Source organism: Oryzias melastigma, linkage group LG12, assembly GCF_002922805.2.
Source record: "Oryzias melastigma strain HK-1 linkage group LG12, ASM292280v2, whole genome shotgun sequence".
Lineage (NCBI taxonomy): Eukaryota > Metazoa > Chordata > Actinopteri > Beloniformes > Adrianichthyidae > Oryzias > Oryzias melastigma.
In genome coordinates this window covers 9,582,536-9,599,793 of record NC_050523.1, presented here as the reverse complement: position 1 = coordinate 9,599,793, position 17,258 = coordinate 9,582,536, and the positions used below count along the sequence as shown (strand labels likewise).

At 37.9% G+C, this 17,258-nt stretch overlaps 1 protein-coding gene across 2 annotated transcripts in view; it reads left to right on the top strand.

Moving 5' to 3' along the window:
* Positions 1-16,124, top strand: part of dym (dymeclin) — a 50,369-nt gene extending 34,245 nt beyond the window's left edge. The window contains exons 15-17 of one of the 2 annotated variants that reach the window (XM_024299784.2): positions 447-629; positions 2,568-2,681; positions 15,031-16,124. In XM_024299784.2, coding sequence (XP_024155552.1) covers positions 447-629; positions 2,568-2,681; positions 15,031-15,180 — 447 coding nt within the window. In that variant the 3' untranslated portion in view covers positions 15,181-16,124. Of the gene's footprint in view, positions 1-446; positions 630-2,567; positions 2,682-5,025; positions 5,199-15,030 lie in introns of those variants that run through there. The other variant, XM_024299785.2, reaches the window with a different exon arrangement.
* Positions 16,125-17,258: the final 1,134 nt, after the last annotated feature.

The following is a 17,258-nucleotide window of genomic DNA, read 5'->3' as shown; positions in this document are numbered from 1 at the left end:
GTATTTTTCAATCAGTGTCATGATGAATTATACTACGTTTGATGTATAGATTTATACTTCTGTTGATTGTTTAATTTTGTTTTTTTTATTAAAAATATTTATATATACATTTCCAAATCCAAATCTGCAACTTTACTTGGCCCCCAAAAAAAATTAAAACATGTAAAGCTGGTATACTTACAACTCTGTAAAAGCGAAACAAATTCTATAGTCCCCCATTCATTATTTTTTTTAAATCTATGGAATACCGTACTTATATAGCTTTAAAAAAAAAGCGAAGATTTACTTAAACTGACGGTCATCCTTATTCTCCGCCATTTTTTTAATCTCTCTGTTTTCCTTCCTGCTGATCTAATCTACCAGGAGACGATCATTTAAAGGCACCATAACAAGTGAAACAAGTGTAGTGGGAAACCAATTAACCTTTACATCTCTCTTCTCCCCAGGCACAGGATCTGAGTGTGATTGAGGAGGTGATCCGCATGATGCTGGAAATCATTAACTCTTGTCTGTGCAACTCTCTGCACCACAACCCCAACCTGGTGTACGCCCTGCTCTACAAGAGGGAGCTCTTTGAGCAGTTCAGGATGCACCCGTCCTTCCAGGACATCATGCAGAACCTCGACACGGTCAGTCACTCTGAGTATGAGGAGGCGAGGGAGGCCTGCGCCTTGTGGTATCGGCTGAAATTATTACAAGAATCGATGTTGTAAAGATTTTCCTTCAGTGTCCTCCAGTCATATCTGGGAACAGATGGAAGCTGAATTCTAAGGCATGGTGGGCCCTTTGAAACAAAGTGGTATCAATGAATCAATCAGCCTCCTTAAGTCATAAGGCCTTGTCTTGAAGACATGTTCTGTGTAGGGTGGGGGGAGATGGGATGGGATGGGGGTTGCTGCATGCATGGCCATCCATAAGTATGAGGGAGGCATGCTTGCTAGAAATCTTCAATTATTGCAGCCTCCCCTAGGCTTTTTTCCAAAGCATTAAATAATTCTAAAGAAAATCTGTTGGAGAGGGAGATCTGGTACACGGGGAGGCTTTTTTACCCTTTTATGTAGTACCATACTCTATGTTCATGGAAAAAAAATTTGCATTTTATAGATGTTGACTCTGTATGACCATACTGAGCATGTGCAGGGCTAAAGATTCTAAGCCCACGTTTGTTCCATAAAAGAAAGGGAAAAACACAGCCTGTAGATTTTTAGCAGCCTCATCTTTTTATGTTTGCTGTTAATGTTTTTTTTTTTTTAAAGTATCCCAAAGAGTTTTCTGCTATAATAATAATAAATTCAGCTATTTTATGTAAATGAACTTAATAGAAAATACAAAAAAACAGTATGCATACTTGAAACATTTTTTGAAGTCCCTACTAATTTTTCACCTAAATGCGTAAAGATAAATATAAAAAATATATATATAAAATATGTTTAAAAAGTATTTCTAAAATGCAGTATTACAAAATGAGATATATATATACATATATATATATATATATATTGTATGTATGAAGTATTCCCGCCTTATTCGCGGAGACACCTGCGGATACACACCAACAGCATTCTTTATAACGCACATTAGGAGTGTCACTCTCTCTCTCTGTGCCTTAAATCTAGGAGTGCATGCTTTTCTTCCTTCATCAAATAATAAACACCTGCTCCTGATGATAATTATCCTCTGCAATTATCTTCAACATACCAGGATTTTTATTTCCGCTGCTTCTGAGTCAGCTGATGCCAGTTCTCCATGCAGGGCCATGGAGGGGGGAGGGGTAGCTGATTTTCTCTCTGGAGGGGGCTCCGCTATGCGGAGTTGCACCTCAGCCCCTTCGAGTGCAAAAATTTCATACAAGCATCTCGAGTTATCAGAGTTTTTGTGAATATGACTGATAAAAAAAATCAGCGAAACTGCAAATAAAGAAACCCGGAAATGCGGAGAAACACTATATTTTTTTAAAATAATCATGAAATTGTTCTAAAATCTAATAAAAATATATATTTCAGCATATAAAGCTAAATTAAATTCTAAGTTTTCTGTTACTAGGAAAGATGCATTTTAATTCAAACTCATTTTTCAGATTTTAAAAGCATCTACAACCTGTTTTTAAATAATGAGCTTTCAGTTATTTCCAGGAAAAAGGTTTTCATTTTTCTGTTGCTTTTTAACAGGTGCACTACTCTTTTTTTAATTTTTTTTATAAGCTGAGCTTAATATTGCAGAACTCATATTTACCTGAAATAAATAACTGGTATTGATCCTACAATGCCATTAAAGGCAGCATCAGTCTGTTGAAGCACCAGGATTCTGTCGTTTAAACATGAGATGCTGTTCAGTTAATGTTTGTTATGACTTCATGCAAAGATTTAGTATGTCTATAATGTGTCACATGTGCAAGATTTCTCACTATAGCGAGTGAAGTATATTAAATAGGATTTGAACTGCACAATTGAATATTGTATTAATGTTTTCCTGGACACGTTTTGTTTGTTCAGAAAATAAAAAGCACTTTGACAATCTATCAGACAGATTACGCTTGTGTGTGAGTTTCCTGTCTGTTTGGCTTTCAGGTCATTGGATTCTTCAGTCAGCGTCTGGAGCAGGCTGGAAGTGACCTGTCTGTGGAGCGAGTTCAGGAGGTCATCATGAAAGGAGCTCAGGCCCTGCCTAAAGACAGACTGAAGGTAATGGAATCTGTGGCAACTCTGAGAGTCCAGACCCTTTAAAAAATCTCTAAGGAAGAACAACTTGGCTCAGGAGCCACACGTGGTTCTTTAACCTCCCCATTGTAAAGTAAACCTACTAAAACTTCATTCAACTCATTCACAAACAGCTGAAGACATTACATGTCACTTCACCCAGCTCCTGACTGCAGTACCCTTATCCCCTTTAAGCCTACATTTATTTCCAGCTATGACAAAAAACATGTTTTTCCTTTTAAGTAGATGCTACATTTTGGTAATTTTAGAGCCAAAGTGGTTTGCATTAAGGGTATAATACTCTAACAATCCATCACACAGCAGGACTTGGTAGCTTAACAAAGTCAAACTAAAACATTGTGACATATGTTTGAGCACCGTTTACCACAGAAAATCAGTTGAAAAAGGTAACTAAGCACAGCCAGAATTTATACTTGTGGCACACAGGATTTTAAGATGGGTTTTCAACCATTTAAAGTATGGCTTATGGTTAAAAAAAAACATGTTAAGGGTCACTTAATAGCTCTGATTTTGTTGGAGCCAGATTCAGTTTAATTTATAGTTTGTAATGATGTCAAATTTATAATTTAAAACCTTGTGGTGTACCGGTTGGGCGGTCAACATCTGACCGGAAGATTGCAGCTTTGATTCCTACCTTGGTACCTTAGTGTCTTTCTGTGTCCTTCTGGCGATACGATACGTATCCCGATACGAAATGTTCCACAATATTTCCTGAGACTGTACCAGAACAAATTTTCTCTTTTCGGTACCCATCCAAAGTAAAAACTAAGCAGTACATGTGTCATAACAACAAAAATTGCAAGGCTTAATGAACTTTTAACACAAGCTGGTTCTCTCGTGATCTTGTTGCTGTTTTGGTCGTGGTGTAGAACTGCTCAAAGAGACTCGGTGTGCTGTGATGCCAACTAGCAGTCAGGGGTTTAGGTGGAAAACAAAGACACAAAATTAAACAATTAATTTACTACTCTTAATTAAATGCTGTCTTGTCAGCATTTTACTGATTCATATCCCCAAACAATACACACCAAATCGATTTTTCTCTGCACACCTAACTGTGACTGTGAAGCTCTTTGGGCCATAATTATCTGCCATTTACCAAAAACACTTTTTGATAAAGAAACCAATGAGTATTTCTTTCTAATGGGAGTTGGAACCCTCCCTCCTCCTACAAAGCGTAATATGGCTGCAAAAGAAATATTTTGATGCATTAGTTTTTGCAATTTTCTGGCAGAGATTCACCACAAATGATAAAATAAACTATTTTTTTGTACATTACTGCTGACATTACACTAACTAATCCTACATTTGCTGCATTGAGATGATCCTATGTGACACGGGGTGGCTTTTATTTTGAAAGGAAGTCATGTGGACCTCTGTCAAAACTTGTAAACTATTTCATATTTTAAAACAAAAAAAACTCTTTGTTTTATTTATGCCAAAAAACAATAGTTGATTGATATTTGTATTAATAGTAACAATAATATAAATATAAATCAAAGTTTTATTATTCTAAGGGTGAAGTTAGACTTTGTCGCTCCTACTGGATTGAGAAATCAACCCGAACTGCTCTTTAAGTGAAGGTTGCAGACCCCTGCTACAGGATAACACACAGCAAATCGTCAAAGATGGTAAAGATTGTCGACGGTTGCATGATCGTTGAAGATGAAGAGAGTTTACATGGACAGGTAAAAGGCAGAAGGAAGGGGTGGAGCTTGGGAGAAAAGGCCAAGACCCAGCTTCCATTAGCATTAATGCTTATCGCCGTTCCATCTCTGCCGGCCTGCTACATGCGAACATGTAATGTCGTTTCAAGGAGATGGGATGCTTTGGGGCACTTTGTCATGGGCACATGATCTCAAGTAGGGGGTGGGCGTGGACATAAATCTGCCATCATGCCTTGTTACCCATCTCTCCGTAACCCCTCCCCTCCCGGTGCTCCCCCATTAATCACCGATATAATATGTCTCCACGCTTGGCTCCTCACCAGCATAGAAGCTCTTAATTGCATGTTTCATCATGTGTTTCATGTTCTGTACTTGACGGCTGGCTGCAAGGCATTTGTCTAGCAGGCCAATGTGGAAGAGGAATTGTACAAGGCCACGCGTCTGAGTGCTCTTTTTGGTTCGCTCTCATTCTGCACTTTGGAGCCCTAATGTTGGCTGGTCATAAAGTCACCGAATTACACATGAAGTCATGTGGATAACCCTGCTTTGTCCTTCAACATGAGTGTTGCACCTTTAACACACACGTGTGTATATACAGCCTCAAAAGCATGTGTGCATGTTCTCCGTCTTTGTACATTTTTCAGTGACCGAGGTTTAGACATCTGAAGAGCGAGGCTGCATCTGCAAGTTTCAAAAGTGTTGTTGAGCCTTGCAGCAAGTCTCCAACCATCTGAGTGCTTCCCAGTTCCACTGGGTGAAGAATAGCGGGGGCAATGTCTCCTCCGGGAGAATCCTCACCATCTGATGGTTCCATCATTCAAATAAACAGCTGTCTCTCCTTGTCGTGCTCCTCTTCATCTTATGAGCTCATCCTGCTACTCAGCCCCTCAATCTGAAAATCCATATTTGAGATGAATGTTTTGTGGAATTATCGATGAACTGGGAATTACTCAGAAAAGGGAGGATTGGTGTTCAAGGAGAGGACCGGTCAGGCGAAGACGTAAAAAACAGACTTGGATTCCTCATTTCAGCAGGGAGTTCTTACTGTTGTGCAGTAATTGTTTCATCTGAGAAGCCTATGTGGCTGTATTGTTTCTTTATCGTTTCTCGTAGCCAAACAGTGTGCGGCCGAGCTCGGATCTAATCTCTGTTTGTTTTTGCAAAAATGTTACTGAAAAAACACAAGTATTTTACAGTTTAATTTATGTCAGGGGTGAAATGTGTTCAGAATCAAAGAAAAAAATTCATTGAAAACTGAATAATTAATGATATCTGAACTTACAAGTTTGAATTTTAGAGAAGGATCCATTTCCACAACAAACATCCCTTTTTAATTACAATCTCCAGTGTATAAAAACATGCATATTTGATGCACTGATGATGCAACTAACAACTGCATGAGTAATTAAATTAGCCAGGACTTCTGATTGCTGCCATTTAGCAGCAATTTGATCATTTTTATGTGTGATTAGTCACACCAGTACAACTTTGGCCGCGAATGGGATGTCATTGCTGTTTCTCTGAAACACCCAGAAGCAACATGGATGAATGCGTGTGTCGCTTAAATCATTTTCATATCTCTGAAAAACTCTTAGGCGTTCATATTATTATTTTCAGAAACATTTTTACCCTCTTTTCCTATGAAAGTCCCACATTTCTGATGTTATTTTGCAGCAGAAACATCAGTTTCCTCTTGTATCATAGTAGTTGCATTCAAACGGAAAACTGAAACTTAAAGGACAACCACAGCTTGATAGATCGATGTTAGAGGGACAGCAGCGCTGCTACAACAGCCGTGTCTGACAGCAGTGTTTTTAGGCCATGCATCAACCAGTCAATATCATTCAGCGCATTTAACCGCATTGTATAGGAAGAGCTGCTATTCTCTACATTCATGGGTCCTATTTAATTGTTTGAAACAATGGAGCTCAAGTGGATTTGACTCAGAAAGGACCACAGTAGCCTCTGAGTGCAACTCACTGGAAAGGCACTGACCTGTCAACCAATTACCCTAATTAGTCAACATGAGACTCATCATAATGTGGATTGCATGTGAGCATTGAAAGGACGAGGGCTTAGCTGATGAAGTGACCCTTAGCCCACAGAAATGCCACGCTTCTGTATAAGCACGAGAAAACCCGACTAGAGTATGCAGCCTTCTTGAAGAGTTTTTTTATTTGTTATTTTTTAGTTCTTTCAAAAGTGATCCCAGTAGTATTTTTAATTATGACTATGCCATTTATAGCCAAAATAAAAAGAAAAAAAAGTCTGCTTCTAGGATACGTGTGTCAAAGTTGAGGCTCAAGGGCCAGATACGGCCCTCCAGATCATTTATTTTTATTAATGGCCCGATGTTATCTTCTGCTTATTTCTAACTAGTATAATTTTGACAAAACATATTTTTACGGAGAGTAAAATATTGAGTTATTTTAGGTTTAAGTTAATTTAATCTGAAATAATATTTGTGCCTTTTTATTATTCATTGTTCTGTTAAAAAGCAACGTTTTTAAAGTTTAAAATTAGCATTCTGCTAGCTTTTTGGACTATTTTAGCATTTACTAAGATTTTTTAGTCTATTTTAGTTAATATTTCAGCTGCATTCTAGTTGTTTTGGCTAACCTATTTTTTCTTTTTTTATTAGGCTAATTTGGCATTTAGCTAATATTTTAGCTGGCTATCAGCTTGAGTGTTTTTTAGTTTTTAGCTTCAGTGAATTCAATCAATTTCAGCATCTTCAGCAGCCAAATTCTGCTTACAGCACTCACACTAGCATTATCACATGTAATGCTATATATCTAGTTCATTATTATGTTAAAAAGTTACGGTTTTAAAGTTTTAAAAAATTAGTTTTAGTTTGTTCAATAAATGTTTTAAATAGGTGTGTTTTGGATTTCGGCCCCTTGTCCGATTGAGTTTGACACCCCTGTTCTAGGACATACTGTAGTTACTGCAGGAGTTCATTAGAAATTTGCCTTTGAATTATGGGTGGAGCGAGCCCGCCCCTCTTCCCCTCGTCTCCCGGTTGCTAAGAGCTCGGAGCATGGTGAAGCGCCCAGTGTGTTTTCTACGTCACAAATGAGCCCTTTTTCCAACTGTAATTTTTGTTAGCTTTTTTAGAGGATTACTCGGAAATGCGTGAACGTATCAAAATACCGATTTGGGGTTCTTTATAGTGAGGAATGAACAGCATAATACACTTAAAAGCTCCAAAAGTTATGATCCCTTTAAGATCACTTCATAATAAAATAATTTCTACTAGAGGAAACGTTTGTCATTTTGCTCATCGTGTTTTCACAAATTTTTGTTTTTTTCTTCTTTTTTGTCAATAATTATTCCTTTTAGCTTTGTTGCTTTTTAACAGATGCACTTAAGGTGCAACTCATATCAGCAGAGATACAAGAGTCTAGAACCTGACAGGGTTAAAGCCCCAAGCATGTAGGAGAACATATAAACCCCGTCCTCCCTCTATCTTCATCATCAGTGTAAGATCACTGCAGTGGAGCTGCAAGCTTTGGAGCCCTGATAAGGGAGCAAGACTCGGCTGCACAAATGTGTTTTCCAGACTCTTTATCTGCATGGGAGACAGAAACTGCTAGTTTAAGTTAATCTTATCCAAGGCATGTTTCTTTAAAGGAATGTCTGCACTCTCTCTGAACTTTTGGCTGTGAGTTTCATGTTATCTCCTGGGAGAACTGACCTGTGCTACCTGCTGACACTGCTCGGGATGTCGCATCAGCCTGACGATAATCTCTACACTTCAATCAGTCCAGTCATTTTTCTTCAGTATCTTTTTTTTACGTCGGATTGTGGAAAAATTTCCTTCATTTCAAAGCCTACCCCACTTGTAATTATTTAAAGTGGACAAAAAACTCACCAAGATTTCTGACTCTTAAACATTTTTTTTTAATAGATGTTGGTGAAAACGTGTCAGAAACATTTCATAACTTAACTTTCTTTGGTGTTTTACAATAGAAAAACACAACTAACTACACAAAGATTATAAAGCAGTGTAAAATTCAGCAGAAAAAACACTGCTAAAAAGCTAATGCTTGAAAAAATTCACAGTAATGATTAAAAGTTCATAATTTAAATTTCACATTTTATCATTATTCTATTTAATAAAAGGTAAACTCAAAATCTTAAGTTACTTGTAGAGCTTATTTTGATTTTTTATTTTCTTCTTAGTTAACAGCGTCTTACTTTGCAGCTTTTTCCTTTTAAAAATGAATCAATAATTAAAATAAAAAACACACTTTTCAACCCTGGTGAGTCATTTGTGTAAAAAAAAATCATATAGAAAACTGTTGAGAGGAGATGAAATGCGTCAGAAAAACTGTTCTGCTGCAACTTTTTATTGTTATTTTTGGATAAAACAGATCCTTGAAGTGAAAAAACATTAGGACACAATCAAAGCCTGTAGTATTGAGACTTAAAACATTAAAACAAATCAGAAGATGAGCATGTTGGATCCCAGCTGACAGAAATAATTTGCCGGAGATGGGAAATACCCCAGGAGTGACCCTTGTCACCCAACTGTGTCTTTTGTGATTCTTTCTCTTTGCTTGTGTGTTGTTTTTGGGTGTGCAGCGTTGTGTGACTGTCAGAGGTAATGCCTGTGGAATGTATTATTATCCCATCCAGCTGAAATCTGCTTTATTGAGCAGAGATAGCCCACAGACTCTCTGGCTCCTCATGGAAGGGCAGAGGTGATGGGTTATGAGGGGGTTTTAGGGGGGACCAGCTGTTGTTCAGTACCTGTGTCTTCACAGGTCCGACCCAAACTACTTTGAGGCACATTGACTTGTCAAGATATTAACAGTTAGAAACTAAATTTTGGAAAAATGTTTGGATCTTAAAAAAAATATATGTTTTAAATATAATAACTTGATATACATTTGCAGTATGTATTTTTACAGTAAATTAGTGTCACCACTGTTTTGACAAAAAAAATGAACTAAATGAGTTGCGATGTTCATTTTGGCTTCAAAGAAGTTTTGAGCTGTCTCTATATACCGAAAGAATTTTTTTTTTCAGTGAGCAGTGGATTCACTTTATTTGTATGACCAGAAACCCATTAATAGTTTTTTTTTTTTGGAGATTTGGAGATGTTTTTGTAAAAAAAAAAAAGTCATAGGCAAAATTGTTGCTTAAATACTTTTGTTTGTTTTTCTGCTGTTCAGGGGTCTGCTGAAAAACAGCTCTTCATTGTAATAAATTCCTTTATTAAGGAAACTGTGCTTTATTTTAATATAGTTTAAAATTCATTTTTGACAGAAGATTACACCCAAATAATTTCCTTTTTTTGGGGAAAAAATTGGGATTTTATTTTCCCAGCTCTCTGCTCTCTTGGGGTTCCATTTTTCGGATTAAAGTCAGCCTGCTCATTTCTCTCAATGCGCAGACATTAAAATGGCAGCTTGTTCCTAAAACAGCAACAATTTCTTCAGTTATTCAGAACTGGTTTGGTTTTGCAACTGTAGACTTGGAGCAACAAACCGCACTAATGCAGAATGTCTTTGAAAAAGATTCTCAACACGTAAAACACGTTTCTCTCTTCAAGAAAGTCAAGCTAACAGCAGCTCAAAGCCAGACAAAACATCATTTATCTACAAGCATTTTTACAACTTGAATTTAGTTACCTTTCATATTCAGGATAACTTCCAAAAGACATGTTAAAATAATAATAATATATATATATGGGGGCGCAGCAAACGTGAATTTTACGCGCGACCTCCTGTGTGAATCCAGCTTATCTTGAGCGTGTAAATGGTTGAAGACTTATCGTACCATAGATTTTTTTTTGTTTGTTGTAACCTGCGACAGTTCTGGTGTTAAAGGGTGTATATCCATTGTTATAGTTTGTTACTGCACCCCTTTGAATCAAGAACTAGTTTCATAACAAACAGCCCTTTTAATGTTTTCTCTACACTTGGGTTAGCTAACCATTTTCTGGAGCTCTGCTGTGTTCATGTGGGTAAATAGATTTACCTTAAAACTGTAAAGCATTTCAGAACTCCACTTCTTTTGTGGTTGTTTAGTCCTCCCTCTCATCTGTTTCTGTGCATAAAAATATAAAATTTAAAGTTGACCAAGGCTTTGAAACCAATTAGAAGATATCTGGACAGAACAACACTCCAAATATATCATATCAGAAAAAGAAAATCAAACTGGATCAGTTTGTGTTTTTAAATAAACTTTGAACCAGTGCAAAACTTATTTTTTTCCGTGTGAATATTTTTAAAGGGCAGAATTTACCTTGTTTATACAAGAATAATAAGAGCAAAAACTGTTAATCCCCTCTGATACATTGTAAATATTGCAGAGACCACTTCAGAATGACTGCAGGAAATTGGAAAAGTGAACATAAACAGCATTTCCTGAAAGCATTTTGGTTGGATTTACTCTGTGGTGATGGTTGGATGGAGGTCAGCTGTTACTGTTGCAAACCGTCTGTTTACAAACAGTGCAGCATTTTAAACAGGATTATTTAGACTGAGAGCTTTATCAAAGAGCAGCATGTTGACGGTAGTATTTTGAAATATAGCCTTTCAGTGCTCGTGTGCCTGTTTGCAAATGTGTTTGCGTGTTCCAAGTTCATATTTGCTCCCTTGCCACATTCTTCTCTGTCTGGACGAGCTTTGACAGCCCAGCAGTGTGCAGAGGAGGAAAAGGGAACACAGAGTCCTGAGTGGAGATATGAGGCCAGCCAGTCAGTCTGTGTTCAGGGGCGAGGGCTGACTCGCCTGGACCCATAACTAACTGATATGAGCCCAGGCCAAGTGGTCCCAGACAGCACAGGCTGAGGGGAAAAAAAGAAAACAGGGGAGGGGAAGAAACGCCAGCAGGGAGTCACAGCAGATATGTACAAAGAGGAAACCTCAGTGTAGAAAAAAATAATATGAATTATGGGATATCAGAGATGCTTAATTCCCTGCCTGGAAGGGATGTTTTTTCACTGTAAGACGCGTCTGTATCCAAGTTTTCTTAAGAAAAAAAATCCCCTGGTGGTTTTGTCCACTTTATAAGAAAAATGTGAAATCAGAGAACATTTTTCCGATTTCTCATTTAGTGTCTAGTCAAATGTGAGTGTAATCCTTTTAAAGTTTTTATTAGAAAAAGCTTTAAACTACACCCCCACACCCAAAAAAAAAAACCCTAAAAACTATGATCATCTTTGGATCAATTTCAAAACTTTCCCATGATTATAACTATGTAGTTTTTATCCTACTTTCTTTTACAACTGTTGTTTTCTAGGACACAGTTTCTGCAGTATTTCATTAGAAATTTACCTCCGAGTTGTGGGCGGGACTGTTGGCACGAAGTAACCCCGCCTCTTCCCCTCCCCCGCTTCTGAGAGCATGAAGCACAAACAGGCTTTTCTTCAAATCCTGTTTCTTTTTTTTTTTCGTATACAAAGATTTGAATAGAGAAATGCTCAGAGATGCAGCTTTGAGCTTATAGGGTAACCAAACACTAAATCAACTTTTTGGCTGTTGACTTCTATAAATGGGGCTTTAAAAGTGCCTACTGTGAGTCCTTGCCACATTTTTGACATCGTAAAATAAAAGTCCTGAAATTATAGTCTAAACCGTCTGTGTGCTGCCCCCTACAGGTTGAAACGAGATATATACAGTTGAATTTTGTGATTGGTCAACTGCTGTAAGTCTCACGTCATTTCAGAGGTGTCACGTTATCATGCTCCATAGCTCCGCCCATCTTTGAGTCTGTGACGGTCGGTTGTTATCGTGTTAGCGTTAGCATGGCTTGTATTGGCTTCTGTCGTATAAAATCTACTGGCTTGAACAACTTTACGGTGTACTTCGAAGTTGGGCAACAGTGGTTGAGTGCAATTGGCGTTGAATCCAGGGAATTCTGGGATTTTTAATAAACATTTTGCTAGGGATTATTCGCTTAATACGTTAGCCTTTGTTAGCTATGATGCTAGCGTCATTTTACCACTGAGACACTTGTCCGATTGATTTGAACCATGAGCGCCGGCCTCATGTTAAAAACTCCAATAAGACCATTTTCATCAGCGTGAAAACTTACAATTTTAACAACTCTTGATTTCCTGCAGTTTTATTTCTTTCATTGTTTTTGTAACTTTTTATTCCCCTATCCTCATCTCATTTAGTATTTTTTTTTATATTTTATTATTGTTTTGTGTCTGTTTTTTTATGAGAAGGGTCATTTGAGGGCTCTGTGCCTCCCCATGGAGCCATGCTGTCAGAGTGAACTTTGCCAGGAAGCGAGTACACAGGAAGTCAGAACTGTGTTAGTGAACTTTGGACATAGTCGTTGGCCGATTCTACGTACATGACTCCAGCTTTCATGTTTCCTACTATTTGCAGATTAGACTAAGTCAACTGAGCTCTGGCATCGGTATTATATTTACTGTACAAATGTCATTGGGTCCTCATCTGAAATGTTTTTGTTGCCATTTTCTCTATTAGTACATAATTATATAAAAAAAACTACTTTTAGAAGAATTTCACTCTTTTATTTTTGTAGAATTGTTTTGAAAATGTTTGTGTTTCTCATCTTTCGTCATTGTTGTTTTTAATCTATGTCTGCCAGCTGAATGGTAGAATCACACTAAAGTGGAGTTTGTTGTTAAAGGATGTGTGTTGTGCAGACTGTTTGTCATCACATTTCTTTATCTTTAAGACGTTGTTTAGATAACCATCCAAGTTATTTGAATAATTAGGTCAAGTTTAAAGGAATTTCTCGAGAAAAACTCACATAATTCCATATATTTCATATAAAACTCCTACATTGATGTGCTGACATTGATAAAGTTTCTCTAACAAAGTCCAAGTTGAACAACTGTCGCCATCAGTGTCGTATGAACATTCGATTAGCTGGTCTGCTGTGAGACCAGTCACCTACACACAAATACCAGGCAGATAATACAGCTCCTGCATTGTGTCTCGACTTCACAATGGCATCGGTGTGTGGTCCAGCCTCAGTAGCCGGGCATATGGCCTGTGACCCCGAAGTCCCTCTGTCTGTGTCATTATGATACCGATAGTGCGGCTGTGAATAGAGGCAGTCAGGACTCAATAGGGACCATCGCATAAAGGCCACCGCGGCCGTCTTTCACCGCCGACTGATTACCGGCCTGCGTATGTGCACATGTGTAGACAGGAGGATATAATGAGTTACCCTTCTATTATTGATGCCCCTCTTCTGCTGCCTCCCTGCTGTTACAGTAGGTGGGCTGGCAGATGCTCCGTTTGGCCTGATTGATGTACTTGTTTGCCTTCAGCACATTTGGGAAGGAAAAAAAATGTGTTCCATTAATTTTTATCAGACGATCTTAGTATCTTTAAATCTGCAGACTGTTGAAAAGAGTCCAAACATTTCCCTGACTCTTCCTTTTCTTGCATGGCTCGGTGCATAGGCGAGCCTTCCTCTGTCATCTGTGTGAGAAATCTGTGAGAAAAACCGGATGCATTCGGCTGTAAATATTCCGTTCAGACTGACTCATTCAAACTGGTTAGGTGAGCTCGGAAAGGGATTAGAGAAGATTCTTAACCACTTTAAACGAGTAAAGCTTGATTATTATGTGGCGTACTGCTTTTTATGGGCAAATTTGAAGGTTGTTTATTGGCTCCATAAATGTTGCAATCTTGACACAATAGAATATTAGTTTGAAGGAGCAAATGTCAGAGCAGGTCTGGTTACTGTCTGGACACTGCCAGTATGGCTTTGGTAGAGCTGAAGTCACCTGGCAGGTGAACCTCATTACCCTTGTTGAGCCACTTTTAAGTTAAAAAATGAATCAAATTAAATATTTAAAGTTTAAAAGTCACCTATATGGGCCAGCATGTTACAATCATCCAGACCCAAAAACCGAGTTCCATCACTGGTCTTCTTTCCAGTATTCACCTAATAAAACTAAAAAAAAAAAAAAACCTGGAGCAAGATTTGACATTTTGCACCACTCCTATTCTGACTGTAGGATATGGAAATATTCAAGGACCCCCGTGTGGCGTGTTCTTGAACGCCAGTCAAATGCCTGTTATGAATGTAGCTTAAGTGTTTGGAATGGATGGAGAAACTCTCAGGGTTGTGAGTTTCATGACCTGCTTGTTAGAATTAATTTTAAATACCAACTTTTTCTTCTTTTACGTGCACAGTGTTCCGCCCGTACCCGCGATGTTTAGGGACCGGAGACATCCACGAATACGTGGGGGGTCTTACCCCACTCCCCACGTCCGAGAATGTTACCGATCCATAGTCATCAAAAACACTTCTTATCGTATTTTGTAAAACATTTATTAAAGAACATTGGAGTATTGTTCGACATAAAGAGTTTTTTTGTTTTTTGTTTTTTGTTTTTTTTATTCAGAGCTAAAGATTCCAGCAGCTGTCTCTCTGTGCCTTAAAACCAGGAGCATGTGCTTACTGGACTGGACTTGGTGTAAATTTGGGGCGATTGCTTATCATTGTTCCACTTCAGGGTGTTTTGAAATTCTTTCTTTGGACTGTTTGCAATGTCAGTGCATTGTCCAGGTAAAAACATAAAATGCTGGGTTTGCAGGTAAACTCACAATCATGGACAAAACCCATTTATATTTTACCAAATTTTCTTTTTTTGAAATGTTGTATCTTGTTTTCAACCACTTTTTCTCTTTTGTGTACAGAAATTTCCCGAACTCAAGTTTAAGTACGTGGAAGAAGACCAGCCGGAGGACTTCTTCGTCCCTTACGTCTGGTCCCTCGTCTTCAACTCTGGCGTGGGCCTGCACTGGATCCCGACTGGCATCGAACTCTTCAGCATGGACTCCGGCTGAAAAGCTTCATCCTCGTTTCCGTTCAGAACCGGAAGGATTCTGATGCGTGTGTGTGTGGGGGGGGCTTGTTTTTTGGGACATGTGTGGGTGAGCATTTCCTTTTGAAAGTGCCTCGACCTCGTACAGGACGGCGTTCCTTTTTATGCAGCACAACCTCTGTCCCCCATGTATCAAATAAATTCTCTGCTTCCACACTGTGAAGTTTCCTCCACAGCCGTCTGCACATTTACTTCCTTTCAATCCTGCAGTACGACGAGGTTTACCACCAACTTTTGCCATGGCGATGGGTTCAGGACACCGACAAGGGTTGGAAATAAAGATATTTCCCCGTACGATTTCAAAACAAAGGTCATTTAAAGATTAATTCGTATTTACTCTGCTGTAGCTGTACGCAAATTAAAATATATGTGTTTTTTTCATGAAATGTTCTGAATGCAGCAAGTTTGATAAAATGTTTCTGAGATTGAAGTCAAAGCAGGTCACCAAAGGAAAGCTGTCTGTTGAATTGAAATATACAGGAGTTTCAGTATATCTCTTTATTTTATGCCCCATATTAAAAACACAATCACTATTTCTATATCATATTAGCAGCCTGAATCATACTGATTTATTTTTTTCCATTTTTTTTTTCTTTTTACTGCATCTAATCTTTGTCATTAGCATCCTGAATGGAAGCTGAGGAGAGTAGACTGGGACTGAAAGAAAATCCGACCTTTTGTGTGTAATTACAGCTGCCGCATTCAATTGTCATTTTATTTGCATGTTAAAGTAGAGACTTGTGTTATTTATTTTCATTTTGTATCTATTCATATATGGTGGGAGTGGATTAAGAACCGCTATTATTTCCACATGGGAAACTTTTTATTATTTTTTAATAAACGTGTCATTTTTGGGGTAAAGTTTTCTTTGGAAATAGAAGTTTAAATAAAAGTATAAAAACCAAATTGGTGTCAGATACTTATTCGGACCTCATTTTGTGCTTCATAAATATATACTTTTCTACAAACAATGAGACAAAGCGTTGTACTTCACAGTGGTTAAATACGTTTTTTATCAAAAAGCTTTAACTAGTTGACTATTTTACCTAAAACTAATCCTAATAGTTTTAATTTTGATTGTAATGCCAATTGGAATTAAATATTTTGGTTACCCCTATTATTTTTTTTCCCCTGTAATTCAGGTGTCTCCTCACAGATGGCGCACTACAAATAAACTCTCCTATGTTTAAGCACAAGTTATTCTGCATTAATGTAGTGTTTGAAAATATGTTATTTTTATGATATTCATGAGCGATTTCCAAGTCGGACAGTGAGTATTCCAATTACTCCAACACCACATGAAATTTTGGAGGAAGGGTCTGATAAACCCCTCTATGGGGGGAATATTGTCATCTGGAAAGATAGCATTTAGTTTCAGACTGGGGTTGCCTCAGGTTTTAGAATCCCACCTTTGCATTTCTTCACTTGGATTGTCTGCTGCTGGACCTCTGCTATGGATATGTCTTTCTCTGAAACTCATTATATGGAAGTTTATTTTTAGTTTGTACGGTGCTGAGGCTCACTTAAAACTATCTACCTGGTTTTATCAAAATTCTCACTTATTCGGTTATGAAGTTGTCCTAAAGTTGAGTCATGGCATCTTTACTTAAAATTCTTCTTCCCTGAAATGTTTCACCACTCATCCAAGTAACTTTATCAGTCTGAGAAACTACTTGGATAAATGGTGAAACATTTCAAGAAAAAGGATTTTAGGTCCAGATACTATGACTCAACTTCAAGTTACACTGAAATTTACACAACTGGTACAGTCAGGGTGTCTGCTCCTCATTTCTGTCTCATTATTCACCCACAGAAAAGATTACTGTGATCAACTCAGCTTCTGGGATGCTTTTATTCTCAGACTTCCAGGGAAGTGTCCACTCATAAATGGACCGAACCACTCTGGCAGATAAAACCACTGACGGATATACACTGGACAGAAGATAGAATGGAAAAAAAGGTCTGAAGTAGAGTGACATGAGCAGAGTTTGCTCCAACCACCTCCACAAAATGCAGGAAAAATGGAAGATTCGACAGGTT